This window comes from Microtus pennsylvanicus, chromosome 13 (assembly GCF_037038515.1).
Source record: "Microtus pennsylvanicus isolate mMicPen1 chromosome 13, mMicPen1.hap1, whole genome shotgun sequence".
Lineage (NCBI taxonomy): Eukaryota > Metazoa > Chordata > Mammalia > Rodentia > Cricetidae > Microtus > Microtus pennsylvanicus.
Genome location: NC_134591.1, coordinates 51624622 through 51644267, shown reverse-complemented (window position 1 = coordinate 51644267; position 19646 = coordinate 51624622). Strand labels below are relative to the sequence as shown.

General features: G+C 49.6%; 1 protein-coding gene across 8 annotated transcripts in view; it reads left to right on the top strand.

Moving 5' to 3' along the window:
* The window catches only part of Ptprf (protein tyrosine phosphatase receptor type F), an 82556-nt gene extending 73454 nt beyond the window's left edge, over positions 1-9102 (top strand). For all 8 annotated transcript variants that reach the window (XM_075946620.1, XM_075946627.1, XM_075946624.1 and 5 more), the window contains 11 exons: positions 3450-3573; positions 3666-3841; positions 4477-4596; positions 4820-4974; positions 5057-5342; positions 5460-5638; positions 5859-5985; positions 6204-6329; positions 6561-6715; positions 6825-6960; positions 7417-9102. In XM_075946620.1, coding sequence (XP_075802735.1) covers positions 3450-3573; positions 3666-3841; positions 4477-4596; positions 4820-4974; positions 5057-5342; positions 5460-5638; positions 5859-5985; positions 6204-6329; positions 6561-6715; positions 6825-6960; positions 7417-7485 — 1653 coding nt within the window. In that variant the 3' untranslated portion in view covers positions 7486-9102. The remainder of the gene's footprint in view (positions 1-3449; positions 3574-3665; positions 3842-4476; positions 4597-4819; positions 4975-5056; positions 5343-5459; positions 5639-5858; positions 5986-6203; positions 6330-6560; positions 6716-6824; positions 6961-7416) is intronic.
* The last annotated feature ends 10544 nt before the right edge of the window (positions 9103-19646 follow it).

Sequence of the window (19646 nt, the reverse complement as noted above, 5' to 3'; positions counted from 1 at the left end):
TTCAACTGGGGAACTTGCCTCCTTAGGTGTTAGGCCCAGCCCACAGGCTCACTACAGCCCTCTGGTGGTCACCTCTGGAAATGCTTCAGAAGGCTCTGCTAGCTGCCTACTCAAATGTCTCCATGTCAGCAGAAACAGGCACTGATCTTAGAAACAATGGCCACAATATCCGGTCTCTAACAAGAATAGGTCAGCACTGACCAGTCACTGGGCACCAGCATCTTACTTGGTCCCTCCTGGCCTGGTGAAATGGTCATGTACACAATAAGAAACAGGACTCAGACAGGGGAGTGAGATACCCAGAGTCAAACAGCTGAGGACTAGTGGAGCCAAGATTCCAACTTGGACCTGCCCAGTATCTGGCCTTGTGACCGTACCGTCCACACCTCAGGCTCAGATGAGTCTTAGTGAGCTTCCCCGTGGTGACCATTGCCAGTAAAGGATTGGAAGTCTGTCCTCAGCCTCGCTACCAAGCCGCCAGCCCGCCTGTGATTGTGTGCACTCAGAAATGCACAGCTCCTGGGTGGAGTCAGGAAGCCCTCCGAGTGTTTGCCTCCCTCTGGAAGCCCTCCTAGTGTTTGCCTCCCTCTAGAAGCCCTCCGAGTGTTTGCCTCCCTCTAGAAGCCCTCCGAGTGTTTGCCTCACTCTGGCCATGACTTCTCTTTGCTAGGAGCTCAGATTTCAGGGTCAGTGGGCTTCCTGCCACCCCCAGCTCTTTGTCAGGGATAACTGAGTGTCCCTGGGCATCCAGGCGGGAGCCTTACGAGAAAGGTAGTGATGAGGAGAGGCCCACTCTCTTGGTGAAGCATGGTGGAGATGTCTCTCTTCTGTGTCTGTCACTCTTCCTCCAGCTCTTGGCATAGGTCTCAGAAGATGATGAATGGAGAGAGGATGGATGGGTTGGTTCAGCTGGACCCAGGAGTTTGCTCTTTTAGTCAGATGTCTACTCTGAGTTATGTTTCAGGGACGTACCTCCGGGTACGGGAATTGCCCTTCTGAAGGCCATGGGCCAAGTAGATCCCAAGGGCAACAGGCCAGGCTTCCAAAGAAGAAATAGAGCCTGGCAGGTAGATGGATGAGTGTATCTCTTTGGTCGTAGCAGCTACGTCTCCCCTGTAGAGTGCCCACTGACTCTGACCTGCTGCAGCTGCACTGCAGTAACAGCATGTCAGCCAGGCATTCTGCATTCCGCTTGGCTGCTGGCCAAGAAGGCCTTCCTTGATTTTCTCCAGTATTCATCCTTCTCCTACCCCACACCTACCCATCCTTCTAGTAAAGCTCTGCCCATTTCAGGTCCCAGGGCCCCTGCTCACATCATTCCTCTCATCTGAGTTTCTCTAAAGGACCATCTTTGTCCTAGAAGCCTTCCCTGACTGCCCAAATCTACCGTGGACTCTCCTATAACTCTTTCACGGTCTGTTAGTCATTTGTCTTCTAACTGTGTGCCCATCGCTGTGCTGGATGCTGGGCATATAGAGACAAATGCCTTGGGACATAGTTACTGAGAGACACAGGCAGACAGGTAATCAATGCTGAGCGTGTGGTTCTGACAATACACGTGACGGCAGGCGTGTCCCGGGGTGAGGGCTCACACAAGTGGAGAGCCAGTCTCCTCGGAGAATTATGAGGCTGAGACCAAAATGGAGGAGACTTTGTGCTATGGCTATCGGTTCTGTCCATCTGCAAAATAAGGATAATAACCAAACCTGCCTTGAGAAAAGAGATGTGGAAATGCACATGGCTGCTTCCAACAGCGCTGGACACACCCTGCGTCCCCCAGAGATGTAGCTGTAAGCATCTTTGTGCCCTGAGCCAGTCAAGAGCACGAGGGGGCTTTTAAGCAGGAAATTGATACTCAGGTCTGTGTGTTTTTTTTGAAAGACTGTTCTTGCTGAAGGGCAGAGTGAATTGGAGTGGAGCAAGAGAGGAGGCGTGGAGGTGCCAGGCAGAGCTACGTCTCTAGCTGAGGAGGGCGGCCCCAGGTCGAGGACAGCAGAGGGAGGGAGGATGGGGGTGTGGTGAGCCTTGGAGAATTTCTGAGGTGGACTTCAGATGCTGACCGGGCTTCCTGCGTCAGTGGGTGACGCAGCTGTCCACCGGAAGGGAGTCACATGGCAGAGCCTGCTTTGAAGGGAAACGGATGAGTTGCCCCTTGAGAGAACTGAGGTTGAAGTGAGACTTGTGCATGGAGATGTCTGGGGAGGCTGCTGAGTAGTGGACAGAACTGGCATCTAAACCTAAAATCCTGTGAATGGGGCGGGAGGAGGGCTGATGGGAGTGGCCCAGTCTGGGAAGCACTTACCAAGGTCCTGAATTCAAGCCCCAGAACCCATGTAAACATGGCAGGTATGAATGTGTAAAATGTGCAGTGTAATCCTTGTGTGGGGAAGGAGAGACACAGCATCCATGGTACTTCCTGGCTAGCCTGCCTCGCCTGGTTGGTGAGCTGTAGGCCACTGAGAGGTCTTAGCTCAAGGAAGGTGGAGGGTGTCACTAAGGTTGTCCTCCAGTCTGCTGCCAGGTGTACATGAGACCCTGTCTAAAAAAAGGGAGTCAGGTGGTGGCAGCGCACGCCTTTAATCCCAGCACTCGGGAGGTAGAGGCAGGCTGATCTCGTGTGAGTTTGAGGCCGGCCTGGTCTACAAGAGCTATTTACAGGACAGGCTCCAAAGCTACAAAAAAAAAAAAAAAAACTTGTTTGAAAAAAAACAAAAAAACCAAAAACCACTTTGTGAACAGTGAGGGTGAACCAGGAAAGGATGGAGAGTGAGGGCTTGGTAGGAGCTGTGGAGGAGCCTAGGTCCTGCCTGCAGGACTGTACTATACTATACTGTACTAGAAATTACAATAAAACAAAACATTTGACAAAGGCAAGTATTGGAGAAAGAAAGCTATTTTAGGCGCTATAGAAACAGCACAGCAAGGGAAAGATGAAAGAATATTTAAAAGTAAAAATAAGCAAAGATTAAACCTTGTACCTTTTGCATAATGAGTTAACTAGAAAACATCTAACTAAGAGATCTTAAGCTAGATACCCCGAAACCAAACGAGCTACCTAAGAGCAGTATAAAGAACTAACCCGTCTATGTAGCAAAATAGTGGACAAGGGGACAGGTGAAATAGGAAAAGCCAGAGACGTGGCAGAGTTGGGCAACATGTTGCATTGATCTGGAACCGTGGGCAATTCCCAGGGTGTTCCAGGTGGCCGCAGTGGCTTTCACCGCCCATGCCCATATTTCACTAGTTGGGTGCAGGGGCCTGTTCCACGCCCCACCCCATCCTCAACCACTGTACCTGACAAAGGAATCTGGAATAGAAGTTTAAGTCCTCAGTTTGCCACTTTCTGGACTTGGGATGTGTCCGCTCTGTGGCTGGGGACTGGAGGGGGTACCATAGGTAGGCCTCCTTGACTTGACCCTCACTCTGCCTGTGTCTTCCATTTCTGGCAGTCCATTGACCCTGGACAGCAGTTCACATGGGAGAATTCCAACTCGGAGGTGAACAAGCCCAAGAACCGCTATGCAAATGTCATTGCCTATGACCATTCTCGAGTCCTCCTCACGTCCATCGATGGTGAGCCTGGGGCAGATTGCTCTTTCCCCTCTTGCTCTGCTCTCCAGAGCACACTGAGGTTAATGCTCTCTCGCATCCCTTTCCATCTGTAGGTGTCCCTGGGAGTGATTACATCAATGCCAACTACATCGATGGTTACCGGAAGCAGAATGCCTACATCGCCACACAGGGCCCACTGCCCGAGACCATGGGCGATTTCTGGCGGATGGTGTGGGAACAGCGAACAGCCACTGTGGTCATGATGACCAGGCTAGAGGAGAAATCCCGGGTGAGGAGGTGGATGGGAAATGACTCAGTGGTGCTGGGTACCACCTTCTCTGAGGTTTTTCAAGGGATTCCCCAAGGGCTATGGTTTTCCTAGAGTATCATCTTATTCCCTAGGTACTGGGGAGCTGCTGCAATCTAATGTAGCATGTTCCCCAGGTGTTTATGAGTTCCCGGGATGTTAGTATGTCATTTCCTGGAATGCTGATGTGTTCCCCAGTTTCTGGGGTGTTCCCCAGATGCCCGAGTGTTCCTGGGGCACTCACACATCTAAGTAAATTAGTGGAAGGAGCTGCTGGTGTCTGCTTTTGCACTGTGAAGCATTAACTGGAACATAAAATTTACAGAGCTTGAAAATGGGGCATAAACGTTATGGGTAAATTTGGCAGAAAATGTGCTTGGTGTTATCTGGTGTTGAATAAATAATTTTCAATTATGGTCCTTCAGCCAGTGAGGGAAGGGGTGGTGGCTCAGTGTGGTGTGGTTTGGTGAGGAGGGAGAAGCTGAGAGCTTGGGCTGGGGCTCTCTGTAGTCAGGTAAACTGGGCTTCTCACTCTGCTTCTGCCTGCCTAAGCCTTCGGGGCAGCCTGTAACACTGTCGCCTGTACCCTGCTCCCTGTCCCGCCCATCCCCCTCCAGGTGAAGTGTGATCAGTATTGGCCAGTCCGCGGCACTGAGACCTATGGCCTCATTCAGGTGACCTTGGTGGACACTGTGGAGTTGGCCACATACACCATGCGTACCTTCGCACTCCATAAGGTATGGCTGAACACGCTAGCACTTGTCCGTTACTGGGATTGTGGAGACTGGGTGTGACGTACTGGTCAGGGCCTGGGGGACTGAGGGGTTGTCTCAGCTTGTGTTATGGGACTGTCTGGTGTGGCTTCTGAATTATCACATAAGGGTGGTGGATCTGGCCCCTTCCCTGGGTCTGTGACAAGCACACCCCAAGCTTCCTCACCTCTGTTGACTCTTTCCTCAGAGCGGCTCCAGTGAGAAGCGCGAGCTGCGTCAGTTCCAGTTCATGGCTTGGCCAGACCATGGGGTTCCTGAGTACCCGACTCCCATCTTGGCCTTCCTGAGACGGGTCAAGGCCTGCAACCCACTGGATGCAGGACCCATGGTGGTACACTGCAGGTGAGAGGGAATAGAGCCGCCAGAGGGGTGGGGTGGAGTGGGAAAAGGAGACCACTGCCCCAAGCTGTGCCTTTGTCCTCAGTGCTGGTGTGGGCCGCACGGGCTGCTTTATTGTCATCGATGCGATGCTGGAGCGGATGAAGCATGAGAAGACAGTTGACATCTATGGCCACGTGACGTGCATGCGCTCACAAAGGAACTACATGGTGCAGACAGAGGACCAGTATGTGTTCATTCATGAGGCACTGCTGGAGGCCGCCATGTGCGGACACACCGAGGTGCCTGCTCGCAACCTTTATGCCCACATCCAGAAGCTAGGCCAAGTGCCTCCCGGGGAGAGTGTGACTGCCATGGAGCTTGAGTTCAAGGTGGGACTCAGTGGGCCTGCTCGACCCCAGGGTCCTGGACTGGGTCGTGGGAAGGACTGGCTCTTGGAAGGCCTCTTTGCAGAGAATCGAGCCTGATAAACTCCTTTCTCTTCACAGTTACTGGCCAACTCCAAGGCCCACACATCTCGCTTCATTAGTGCCAACCTGCCCTGCAACAAGTTCAAAAACCGCCTAGTGAATATCATGCCCTACGAGCTGACCCGAGTGTGTCTGCAACCCATCCGTGGTGTGGAAGGCTCGGACTACATCAATGCCAGCTTTCTAGATGGCTACAGGTCGGAATGCTTCTCCCTGCCCCACAGTACCTTTTGGTACCTTGGTCTGCTCCTAGTTGGGGGAGTAGGAGCTAGCCCGAAAGATGAGAGTGAGCTGGGTACAGAAGTGAGGGCTTCCTAGAGGAAGGCTGCTCTGTGAGCAGGGTCCTGAGGATCTAGGCAGTGTCGGGATAGATGGGGGCAGCAGCACCTCCAGCATGTCAAGTCTTCTGTCACCCAGACAGCAGAAGGCCTACATAGCTACGCAGGGGCCTCTGGCAGAGAGCACCGAGGACTTCTGGCGCATGCTCTGGGAGCACAATTCCACCATCATCGTCATGCTGACCAAGCTTCGGGAGATGGGCAGGGTGAGCCCACCCCTTCCCCCGGGGCCCCTCTCATTCCAGGGAGGACACCAGGCACCGTTGGGAAGGGTGCTCCTTTTGTGACGCTCCGCTCTGTACCCCAGCTTCCCATCGGCATAGCCTTGGGCTCATTTACCAACACCCATCCTGTCCCAAAGTCCTCTGGAATGTGGCACCCCCTTCCCACGTAACTGTGGGGGTTCCCGGTGTTCTGTCCACAGGAGAAGTGTCACCAGTACTGGCCCGCAGAACGCTCTGCTCGCTATCAGTACTTTGTTGTTGATCCGATGGCGGAATACAACATGCCCCAGTATATCCTTCGGGAATTCAAGGTCACAGATGCCCGGGTGAGTGTTGGTCAAAGAACATGCGTACAAGCCTGAACCTCACACTTCCTGAGCGTGTGTGGGTCTGGGTCGGCCCCCAAGCCCCTTGAGCTCAAACTGCAGGAATACAAGCTGTGCGTGGTACCTCTTAGAGTCCTTGTGAGTGCGTCCCTGTGTGATTATACTCCTGGTCTAGAGGACCTAGTGCCTGAAGTACAAACCTTAACTCTGGCTCCTGACCATCTCTCCCAGGATGGGCAGTCAAGGACAATCCGACAGTTCCAGTTTACAGACTGGCCAGAGCAAGGAGTGCCCAAAACGGGGGAAGGCTTCATTGACTTCATCGGGCAGGTGCACAAGACAAAGGAGCAGTTTGGGCAGGATGGGCCCATCACAGTGCACTGCAGGTGGGGTGGGGCTGTCCCCACGTGGGGCTGGGGTGGAGGGTGCTTCTGAAGGCCTGGGAAGCCCCCACCTGAGGTGACAGGACTCCTGACATAGCCATTCTCTGAGCAGTGCTGGTGTGGGCCGTACCGGGGTGTTTATCACTCTGAGCATTGCCCTGGAACGCATGCGGTATGAGGGTGTGGTTGACATGTTCCAGACCGTGAAGACCCTCCGCACACAGCGCCCTGCAATGGTGCAGACAGAGGTAAGCAGACCAGTGTGTGGGACCCAGGTGTCTTCCCCCAACAGCCCTTCAGCCGTCAGCTGTACCTGCAGCTGGCCCACGTGTGTTTGTTCATGCTATAGCCACGTGGCATTGCTTGGCCTGCCTAACTTGCGGGGGAGAGGAGAGCGAGCTGTGTTCATTCAGTAGCTCTGTCCTGAGCTCTGGTGTCATGCTGCCTTCTTCTGGGTCGGGGTTGAACACAGCGGTCTGTGTAAGATGCTAAAATCTGGGCACAAACAAATGCGGTTGGAGTAGCAGAGGGGAATACAGGCCTGGGAGAGGCAAAGCGGGGAGATGGGCCTGCAGAGGCTTTTCCCCCTTCCCTCTGGAGAGTACTTGGGCAGCTGTCTGTGGAGTCCAGTTCTATGGCCACTGACAGCAGCATGAATGCCTTCCCCTCGTCCACACGAACCAGCCAACCCCTCTTCCTCTCAGGACCAATACCAGTTGTGCTACCGTGCAGCCCTGGAATACCTCGGCAGCTTTGACCACTATGCAACGTAACTACTGCTCCCCTCTCCTCCGCTGCTCCCCTGAGGGGCTCCGGGGGGAGACCCAGCTCCTCTGAGCCATACCGACCATCGTCCAGCCCTCCTGCACGGATGCTGTTGCCGGCAGAGCACAGCCCACTGGGATCACAGCATTTCGGGAACATTGCCACACCAGTCAGAGAGCCCAGAACACCTGGGCGAGTAGGCGGACTGGCAGCCTGGCTCTGGGCCTTGTCCACCAGGCCCAAGTGGAGCCCCGCTTCAAGCTCTCTGTTCAGCTCCGCATTTCTCATGCTTCTCATGGGGTGGGGAAGGGGGCGAAGCCTCCACTTTTTATACCTTAGGCGGGGTAGACTGAGGGATCCTAGCCTCTTCCCTCCGACTTTCCTTTTGCAAATCTTTCACTGCAGATCGGGCTGCTGTGGGAGTTGGGGCCTATTTTGTTTTCCTCTTTGAGTTCATGTTGGATCCTTTCTTGTACAACTTACGCTGAAGGACAGCACATGCCTTCCTTGTGCAGAGCGAGGGCCCTGCCTGAGCCCGGCAGCTGTGGCCCAGGAGGCAGCACCACGCCTGCTGTTCTCCAGCCTTTCAGAGATCCTATTCCAGTCAAATGCAGGGAAACACATTTTCTTTTTTTGTTTGGTTTTGTTTTAGGTTTTGTTTTTCCTTGAGAGCCTTTTTTTAGGCCCTACAGACAGTGGTGGGCGGGGAGGCGATAGGAAACCCATCCCCAGTGTGCATTTAACATTCATAGCCCACAACCACAGACGCGTCTGGGGGAGCCTGGCAAGGCTTTCCTCATCACCATCGTGTTTGCAAAGGTTCAAAAAAATCAAAAATTTAAAAAAAAAAAAACACAAAAATAATTTTTTTTAAAAAAAAAAAAAGAAGAAAAGAAAAAAAGATTCATCCCCTGGCCTCTACTTCACATCCTGAAGTGGAAGGCAACTCAATGTGCCTGGGGCTCGCCGTGGGCCCACAGCGTCTCGCTATCATCCCCAGCATTGCAGTGTGGCAGGTGTTTGTAGGCTGTGGGTTCTGGCCACCTCAACACATGAACGGCACAGGTGAGGGCTTGTGCCACGCCCCACACACCTCAGGGCCAAGCGGGGGTGTGGCTGGCCCTTCAGGTCTAGGCCAGTGGGCCTGGTAGCACACGTCTGTCCTCAGCCGGGGCCAGATGATTCCGCTCCTGGTTTGCAGCTGTCTTCAGATTCCCCCAAGACTTGCTCTTCTTCAATCCAAGTTGCCCTCGTAAACCAATGTGGCAAGACTACTGGACTTGTATCCATGGTACTATACTCAGTCTTATCTCAGCTTGCTGAGGGGCAGGGAGAGGGCCTCTTCCTCTGGGCAGCACTATCTAGATAGGTAATGGGGGCGGGGAAGGGTGCATAGCTATTTTTTAGCCTAGGGACTTGATGCCGACGTCCCCAGATCTAGCTAGGCTAATTGGAGATCAACAATCCAGGGTTGGTGGTGTTGGAGAAACATTCATTTCTACCTTGTGGATGCTAGTGCTGTAGAGTTCACCGTTGTACACAGTCTGTTTTCTACTTGTTGAGAAACTACAGCGTCATTGCATACTTCTTGATGGTAATAAATTTGAATAATCCGATTTCTTACACACCGGGCCTCTGCCTCAGCTCCTTCTGATCTAGACTGTGGTGTCGGACTTGGTGGCTTGGGTGGGTTCTGTAGGATCCTTTCTAAGAGGACATGGCCAACCTGAGTGCTTGTGACAGGCTTCTGCCATGACTACGTGAATGGAAGACAGAGCCACCGAGGGCTAGGCCTCTAGGCCTGCGCTGCTAAGAGCACCCAGTGCTGTGGATTGCCAAATGGAGGGTGTAACGCCCGGCCCCTCAACACCACCTTCATCTTCTCCCATGTTCTAAGGAATGGGATAACTTGTGGACTTAGAAAATGACCATATGGAAATTAATTGGTAAGACAACAGTGTAATTCTTGTATGTGGGTATTGGCACACAAACAGCAAGACCCTGGGGGCTGAGGGAATTTAGCACTGCAGATTCACTGAGCCCTGCAGCCTCACAGTGGCAGTGAGAAGACCCTGCCTGGTCTCAGACCCCTGGAGCTTGCAGAGATAAGAGACTGCAAACAGGGAAAAATACCTAAGTCAGGGAGAGAGTTGTCACAGACTTACTGGGGGTGCCCTGGGGCAGCACCTGGCCCCGGGGAAGGCCTGGAGTAGGTGACAACTGGATTTGGTGGCTTTAGGGGGTGAGTAAAGGTTAGTTGTGAGGTGGGAAGAGGGTGCCTAGGAGGGAATGACCTATGCCACAGCTCAGAAGCCTAAGTCAAAGCAAGTGTGATGTTCTGAGAAGTGCAGTGTGACAAGGTTGGTGACGTGGGCTGAATGGGATGGGTGGGTCATTGAGTTGATGGTGAAAACAGTGACTTGCTGTGCGTTGTCCTGGGTCCACAGGGTGGAAGCCCTCAGCCTATTCCGTGATTAGCAGCTGTCGACCTAGGCCTTGGCTTCCCACACACCCAGTTTAGTACCCCACCCATTTGTATTTATTCGGAGAAGGGCACCCATCCTGCCATGATACCTGATGGGATGAAACTGACCTAGGCCTGAAATGGGTCTCTCCTTGGCTTCCCACACACCTGGTTTAGTGCCCCGCCTGTTTGTATTTATTTGGAGAAGGACAGCCATCCCACCGTGATGGCTGGTGAGATGAAACTTGAATGACTACTTGCTAAGCAAAGATTGAACCATGAGACACTGCCAAGGGACGAGTAAATACCAGGCTCACTCTTGAGAAATGCCAGCAGTTAGACCTGCCCCAGGCAGGCTCAGCACTAAGTGTTTTCCAGACCTAAACGTCGGAGCTCCCCAAAGATCAGGGAATCCTTCACTCTTTAAGGGCTTCCACCTAAGAGACCGCAAGCCAGGAGATGGCCCTCCCCAGAGTCTCCATCCCCAGCAGTACCAGCTCCTCCCTGCTCGTTCTGCTTGTTTGCTTTTTGAGAGGGGGATCTTCCTATATAGCTTGGACTGGACTGCCCTGGAACTCACTTTGTAGACCAGGCTGGCCTCGAACTCTGAGATCTGCCTGCCTCTGCCTCCTGAGAGCTGGGATTAAAGATGTGGTGGCCATGTGCCCAGCCATCTTTTTTGTTTTTTGGTGGGGTTTTTTTTGTTTGTTTTGTTTTGTTTTGAGACAGGGTTTCTCTGTAGCTTGGGAGCCTGTCCTGGAACTAGCCCATGTAGATCAGTCTGGCCTCAAACTCACAGAGATCTTTTTCTTTTCCTTTCTTTTTTTAGGTGCTCTCATGATCTCATAGTCCAGACTGACCTCAAATTCAGAGTTTGGGGTGAACCTCTGATCCTTCTGCCTCTACCTCCCAAGTGCTGAGATTATAATCATCTCTGTTTTGGGGGGATTCTAGGCAAGCACTCTCCCAAATGGAGCTAGTCCTTCCCCCACCTTCTCAGGCCTGCTCCTCTAAGGTCTCCCTGTGCAGAGTTTAGCACCCTGACACTAAGTTTTCTAACCAGGCATCTCTCCTTCCTATACCCCCTCACTCCACCAAGCCCTGCCTGTGTGGCCTCTCACACCTGATTTTCCATTCCCACTGCTTCTGACCCAAGCCATGCACCAGGCCCTCCTGCTTGAGACAAGAGTCTCACCCTATAGCTCTGGTCAGCTCCACATTCATGCTTGCTCCTGCCTCTGCCTCCTGAGCACTGGGATTCCAGCCATGAGCCACCATGCCCAACTCTAAGTCTGCCTTTCCCGCCTGGACTATTGCATGCCTTCTCCATGGTCTGTTTGTTCTCAACACAGCATCCAGACTGGTCCTTCACACTGGGTAGATCTGACTAACCAGACCCACCAAGCCCTCAGGGTCAGCCTTAACCCCCTGGTTTTCCAGGCTTGGAGAATCTGTTCTCTGTGGCCTAATCTTTCTTCTCCCTGTTCCCCAACCATGACAAAATCAGTTTTGTTTTTTGTTTGTTTGTTTGTTTGTGTTTGCAATGCTGGAGATGGAACCCGGGGCCTTGCATGTATAAGGCAAACTATTCTAGCCTAAACCACTTTTTTTGAGTTCTGTACGTACCATCCTCTCAGCTCCAGACCTTTCTACAAACATCCTCCCCCACTGTCTACCTGGATAACTCTTATTTGATTTTAATCGAAAAGCATTTTTGTCACACAATATATTCTGATCACGCTCCCCCCTTCCCCAGCTCCTCCCCACCTCTCCACCCACCCAACCTCATGCTCTTTTCATTGTTTAGGTCTCAGCTGAAAATATTTCCTTCAAAAGTCAGCAGTAAAATTTCCTAAATGAGGCGAGACAGTTCCACTATGCCAGATATCTGAAGTCTATTATTTCATGTAATCCTGACAACAAGCTAAAAGGTTGCTCTATTATGCCATTTCATCTCTTAGAATATTATGCTTCATCCACTTCTCCAGTACCTAATGAGAACTTGCCATGTGGCAGTCACCATCCGAGGGTTCAGAACAAACACATCAGCGAACCCCAGAGATTGCTGCCTAGAGGCATGTGCTCTTGAGGAGACAGAGGATGCCTACAGAAGTTAGTGAATGGATGTATTTGTAATGTGTCAGGTGGGAAGTGCCGTGGCGGTGCAGTAGGAGGGGCCGGGCAGCCTTCACTGGAAGGTGGCATATGAACTGCTTTTCCTATTTTGTTACCTAAATGCTTCAACTCAAGGGCGGGTGACAGTGACTCAGTGGGTAAGAGTGTATCCTGAGTTCTAATTTCCAGCATCCACTTAAAAAAAAAAGCCAGACGAACTGGGCAGTGATGGCACATGTCATTAATCCCAGCATTCGGGAGGCAGAGGCAGGCAGATCTCTGTGAGTTCGAGGCCAGCCTGGTCTACAAGAGCTAGCTCCAGTACAGGCTCCAAAGCTACAGAGAAATCCTGTCTCGAAAAACCAAAACAAAACAGCCAGGTATGGGTGTGAGTGTTTGTCCCTCCAGCCCTGGAGGGCAGACATAGACCTCCAGAGCTCTCTGGCCAACCAGCCTAGCCAAAATAGCCTTCAGTTTAGTGAGACCCTGTTACCAAGTAATAAGGTGGAGTGTTAGAAGATCGTATTTGATGATCTCTACAGTACACACATGAACCCACCCACCTACACATCCAACATACCCGCACTACATACACACAACACATTACACCACACACAAACTTTAAAAGAATGAACCGAGGAAGGAAAGGTTTCTTCTTGTCTTATGGTTTCCGTCCGTCATGGTAGCGCAGCATAGTTTGTTATGGTGGGCTACAAAGAAGAGGGGGCTGCTGCCAGCTCTGGCCTTCCTCCCCTTAGCTCAGTTCAGAGCTCCGTACTTAGGGTGTGTCTTTCCTTTCAATTAATCTTGTCTGGGAAATACACTCACAATTGCACCCAGAAATGTGCCTCTCAAACCAGCCAAGTGGACCATGCAGATTAATCCTTAGAGATGGGGTTGGAAGGGACACTTGGACACTATGGAAGAGTTTGCCTGCCGTCTTTGAGATGAGTACCCAGCGTCTAGAGAAATGGCCCAGCAGTTGAGAGCACTTGCTGCTCATCCAGAGGGCCCAGGTTCAGTTCCCATGCCCACGTGGTGATTTACAACCATCTGTAACTTCAGTTTCAGATCTGACACCTTCCTTTGACTTTCGAGGATAACAGGCATGCAGTAATACAAGCGGGCAAAGTCCTCCTACACATATAAAGGGGTGGGCATCCAGGCAGAGCTGAGTCACTGGAACAAGGGGAGAAATGTGCTTGGGGTGTTGAGACTGGCGTGGCTTTACCATCCTGAGCAAGGGCCAGAGAGTAGCAGGGGATGAGGTCTGATGGAAAAGAGGCACAAATACAGTTGTCATCAATAATCAGAAAGCCCCTAGGCCTGTAGTCTCAGTTACCCAGGAGACTAAGGCAGGAGGATTTGAGGTAAAGGCCTGCCTGAATAGTACAGGTATGTAACATCGTAAAACTCTCATTATTGTCTTCTCCAACTACCCAGCCAGAGAAACAAACTTGGGTGTGTGCATGCGTGCGTGTGCACCTGCTAGGCAAGAGCTCTCCTGCTAAGCTGCTGCACCGGCTCTGTCTTGAAGGGTCCAAATTGAAGGTAAGTGTCCTCTTCGCGCTCATCTCTCCTGATGGTGGTCTTCGTACGTCTTTAGCAGATGAATGCCCGATGACTCCTTGGCTATAAATGTGACAGGTTTAGCAAATTTACTTGACCCTTTGCCTCTACCTTCCTTCTACCTCCTGATTCTGTGAGATATATTACTATTTCTAATTCGTCTTGCGTTCCCTGCATGGCTTTAAACGTGCTATTTAAGCCTCTGTTTGCTGATTTATCACCTGTGGATGGTCTCTATTGATTACCCTCAGGGAAAATAAGAAAGCCAGTGTGCCTGTTTGCCCCTCCCCCTCCCACTACCTTTTCCTCCACTGTGATTTCACATTGTTGGCGTTTATAGCACTTTCTGTTCCTTTAATACAATGAAGTCTCTCATTCTAAAAATCAAAAGCCACGCCGGGCGGTGGTGGCACACGCCTTTAATCCCAGCACTCGGGAGGCAGAGGCAGGCGGATCTCTGTGAGTTCGAGGCCAGCCTGGTCTACAAGAGCTAGTTCCAGGACAGGAACCAAAAAGCTACAGAGAAACCCTGTCTCGAAAATCCAAAATAAAAAGCCAGAATTTTAATTGTCTGTTTCAAGCATTCATTTCTTTCTCTTAATTTTAAGTTTTTTTTTTGAGATAGGGTTTTTCTGTGTAATACTGGTCTTCCTGGAACCTACCCTGTAGGTCAGGCTGGCCTCAAACTCAGACGTCCACCTGTCTCCACCCAGTGCTGGGATTAAAGCTGTGCACCACCATGCCTGGCTTTGAGCATCCATTTCAAACACGTCTTCTATCTGATGATTTTGGGGTTGCGCTCAGCACCGCTGCTGCTCAGGCATGGCTGTCCTCTTGCCCTGAACCCCTGCTGTGGAGTAGTCACCCTGACTTTTCACACACGGTTGTAAACGTTCCGATGCTCACGTGCCTGAGAATATCTTTTGTACTCACACTCAGAAGTGAGTTTTCCTACTCCAGGTTCTTTACAAAAACAATTTCCTGCAGATTTTTTTCCTTTTTTTTGCCAGGGTTTTACTGTGTACCCTTGGCTGGCCTGGAATTTGCTATGTAGACCAGGCTAGCATGGAACTCAGAAATCTGCCTATGTCTACCTCCCAAGTTCTGGGATCAAAGACATGCACCACCATAAGTTGCCTTAAATTTTTGCTTATTTATTATTACTGTGTGTATTATATATCTATATAATATAGATATAGCTAGATATAAATATATATGATGTGTATGGGCATATAAACCACAGCATGCATGCAGATGTCAGAAGAGAACTTTGTGGAGTTGGTCTCCCACCTTTACTTGAGTTCCAGGGATCAAACTCAGGTCATCAGGTTTGCATGGCAAATGCTTTAACACTGAGCCATTTTTCACTATCCCAGAATCTTGTTTTTTTTTTCTAATTTTTTTTTTAAATTTTTTGGTTTTTTGAGACAGGGTTTTTCTAGCTGTCCTAAAATTCGCTCTGTAAACCAGGCTGGCCTTGAACTCAGAGATCCACCTGTCTCTGTCTCCCAAGTGCTGGGATTAACGGTGTGTGCCACCGCTGCCCGGCTGATTCTTGTTTTCTAAAAATACTTTGGAGGGAGGTTGGGGATGGGTCAGTGGTTTAGAGCTCTGACTGCTCTTCCAGAGGACCCAGGTTCAATTCCCAGCCCGCACATAACAGCTCACAACTATCTGTAACTCTAGTTCCAGAGGTTCTAACATTATCACACAGACATATATACAGACATATATTCAGGCAGACACTTAGTAAGTAAATCATTTTAAAAATACTTTGGAGAGGCTGAAGATACGGCTCAATGCTTAAGAGCACTTGCTGCTCTTCTAGAGGACCAGGGTTCTAGTCCCAGCACCCATGGGCAGATCACAACTGCATGTTACTCTAGTTCCAGGGAGTATGATGCCCTCTCCTGGCCTCCAGCAGCACCAGGCATGCACGGGGTGCAGACATGTAGGGTGGTATAACACCCACACACATAAAATACAGTTTAATTAATTAGTAAAAAATTCAAGGACAGGGCTGGGCATGGTGTCACACATCTTTAGCTCCGGCACTCCAGGGGCAGAGGTAAGTCTGTCTCTGTTAGTTTAATGCCAAACTGGTCTACATGGTGAGCCCCAGATCAGCCGAGGTGCATAGTGAAACTGTCTCAATGCCCCCCAAATAATAATAATCTTATATAAATAAAACAATAAAATAAAGAAACCCTGTCTCAGAAAAAACAAAAAAAATTTTTAAAGGACATAAACACCGTTTTGTATGGCTCCATGAGCTTCTCATGTTGCTATAGGAAAGTACTCGGGACTGAATCCAGGACCTTGTTGGTATAAGGCATGTGCTCTACCGCCGCATTAAATCTCTCAACCCTTTCTTATTGTTCAGACGGGGTGTTAATAGCTGTGCAGACTGGCCTTGAGCCCGCCATGTTGCCCCGGCAAGTGAGTAGCTGGGATTATAGGCTGTGCTATACCTGTATGCCTGCCACAGGCCTATGCTTAAATAATTGCCAGGGCATACTTTTTCCCAGACTGATCACCTTGGACTTCAGATCTGCCTGCATCCCACCTCTAAAGTGCTGGGTTACAGGCCCAGCATTGGGGATCAAACACAGGAGCTCGGGGCATACTAGACAAGGACTCTGCCTACTTAGTTATATCCCCAGGCCTTAAGTTTTTGCTTGTTTTGTTTTTGCTTTTGAGGCAGGGCCTAACATGAAAGCCCCAAATGGCCTTGTACTCACTGTGTAGCAAGCACAACAGATGCACCTGCTTCCCACACGTGTACATGATATTCTGGGCTGGCTCTGAATTCCAGCTGGTACTCCTGCCTCTGCCTCCTGAGCATTGCGATCACAGGAATGCGCCACACCCTGCTCTCCTTTTGCTTATTATTTCTTACTGGGCTGCTGTTTCTTATGAGCTCGAAGGACCCTAGCATCTGAGCCAGTCACCTGAGTGGTAAAACAACTGGTGTGAAGGGCCATACTGCTCCCCTGCACAGACCTGTGGTGCATTCTTTTGTTTTTTGTTTCGTTTTTGTTTTTTCAAGACAGGGTTTCTCTATGTAGCCCTGACTGTCCTGAAATTTGATCCGTAGATCAGGCTAGCCTCGAACTCACAGAGATCCGCCTGCCTCTGCCTCCTGTGTGCTGGGATTAAAGGCATGCGCCACCACCCAGCTGTATTGTGTTGTAGGACAATGGTCTTGTACTCTCTAAAGATTTGTCAGTTGTATTGATTTAATAAAATGCTGATTGGCTAGTAGCCAAGCAGGAAGTATAGGTGGAGTGACCAGAATAGAATTATGGGAAGAGGAAAGGTATAATCTGAAGTAGTCACCCGACACAGAGGAAGCAAGATGAGAATGCCTCACTGATAAAAGGTACCAGGCCACATGGCTAACACAGACAAGAATTATGGGTCAATGTACAATGCAAGAATTAGTTAATAAGAAAGCCTGAGCTAAGAGGCCAACCAGTTTATAATTAATGTAGGTCTCTGTGTGTTCATGACTGAATGGCTGTGGAACCAGGTAGGATAGAAACTTCTGTCAACAGTAATGCATTCTTTTTTAAAAAATATTTATTTATTATGTATATAGTATTCTGTCTACATATATGCCTGCTGGTCAGGAGAGGGTGCCAAATCTTATTACAGATGGTTTTGAATGATCATGTGGTTGCTGGGAATTGAACTCAGGACCTCTGGAAGAGCAAGCAGTGCTCCTAACCACTGAGCCATCTCTCCAGCCCAGTAATGCATTTTTTAAAAAATTCACATAAAGGCCTTTAGTTCCAGCACTTGAGGTAGAGACAGGCAGGGGGATCTGTATGAGTACAAGACCAATCTGGTCTAAATAGTGAGTTCCAGGACAGCCAGAGCTACATAGTGAGATACACACATTCTTTCTCTCTCTCTCTCTCTCTCTCTCTCTCTCTCTCTCTCTCTCTCTCTCTCTCTCAATATATATCTATGTGTGTGTAAGTACATATATATGCATGTACATATATATGTGTATATATGTATGTATGTATATACACACATACACACACACAGCAGAGCTGGCTATGTGAAATACAACTCCAGTCCTAGCACTCAGGTGGAGGTAGGAGATCAGGACAACAGGGCAGTCCTCAGGTGCATGTCCACTTCAAGGTCAGCCTGAGCTCCATGAAACCCTGTGAAGAAGAACTTCACTTACCAAGTGTACAGAGTGTACCGCTGGGCATGGAACCTGTCCATCCTCTGCCCACTCAACCAGAACTAGGAACCTTACTTTTCTGGCTTGGCTTTGAGTCCACAACCATTATCTTTTTTTGAAAATTATTTACCTAGTTTTTGTTTTTCTTCCAAATGAATATTGGATTATTTAGGGAAAATTCTCAGTTATTACCTATTTCATTTTATTTTGAGGTAAGGTAGATAGATCTTACTGGGGAAGATGTTACACACCTTTATTTTGAGGTAAGGTATTACTGGAGGTTTTTTTTCTTTTTCATTATTTCTTCATTTTATGTATATGAGGTTTTGTTTTCGTCGCTTGGTTGTTTTGTTTTTTCAAGACAGGGTTTCTTTGTGAAGCCCTTGCTGTCCTGGAACTCACTCCATAGAGCAGGTTGGCTTTGAACTCAGAGATCCACCTGCCTCTGACTTCCAAATGCTGCAATTAAAGGCCTTCACCACCAATACCCATCTTATTTTATGAGTATTTTGATTGCATGTACATCTATGTACTCAGTGCCTGAGCAGGTCAGAAGAGAGAGCTGGATACCCTAAAACTGGAGATATGGGATCTTGTGAGCTGCTGTGTAGGTGCTGGAAATCAAACTTGGGTCCTCTGCAAGAACAAGTGCTCTTAACGGCTGGCCCATCTCTCCAGCATCACCAGCCTCCCTTTCCTTTGTGAGACAGGGTCTTTCTCACGTAGCCCAGGCTGGCCTAAAACTTTGTTTAGCTGAAGATGATGTTGAATTTTTCATCCTCCTGCCTCAACCTTGAGAGTTCAGAGGTTACAGGACTGCACTATCATACCCAAATTATAGTGCTCATGAGGTTCTGGGGGAAAAAAACAAAACCTAGGGTATCCTGCCTGCCAGTCAGGCACTGTCACCTGAGTCAAATCCCCATGCCCCCCCGCCCAGTTTTCCTAAGAGATTTTATTGTACGTATATGTAACAGAAACACATCTGAAGAACAGACATTGGTGCTGGTTGTTTTATGTCGACTTGATCCAAACCTAGACATATCTGAAAAGAGAGAACCATGATTGAGAAAATGCCTCCATAAGATTGTCCTGTGGGCAAGCTTGTTAGGTATTTTCTTAATAGGTGATTTATGTGGGAGGGCCCAGCCCATAGTGGACAGGGCTACCCCTGGGCAAGAGGTCCCGGGGTGTTTAAGAAAGCAGGCTGAGAAAGCTGTGAGGAGCAAGGCAATAGCAGCATTTCTTCACCGTGTCTGCTTTGGTTCCTGCCCTGACTTCTTCAGATGATGAATTATAAGGTATAGGATCGAATGAATCCTTTTCTTTTGGTCACAGTGTATTATCACACAATAGAAACACAAGAGAACATTTTAACATAGAAGAAAAACAAAGTCTAAAAGCTTAGTGTTTAGAGTCAAAAGTAAGCTATCGGGGCCAGGCTGTTGCTCAGTGAGTGAAGGGATTACTGTACAATATGAAGACCTGGATTTGAATCCTGAGCACCCAGGTTAAAAACGGAATATGATAGCCAGTGTCAGTAGCTTTGGTGTTGGGCCAGGCAGGGGTGATATTGGTCGAGGCGGGAAGATCCTGGGACTTAATTATGAGTTATTCTAACTCAAATGGTGAGCTCCAGGTTGAGTAAGAAACCACTCCCAAAAATTGACAGAGGAAGATACATGAAGTCACCGTCTGTTCTCCACATCCGTGCACACTCGCAGGCATACACATGTGCACACAGCACAGGGACATGTTGCCTTGAGTCAGGCATGATGGCTCACGTCTGGAATCCCAGCACGAAGAAGGCTGAAGCAGCA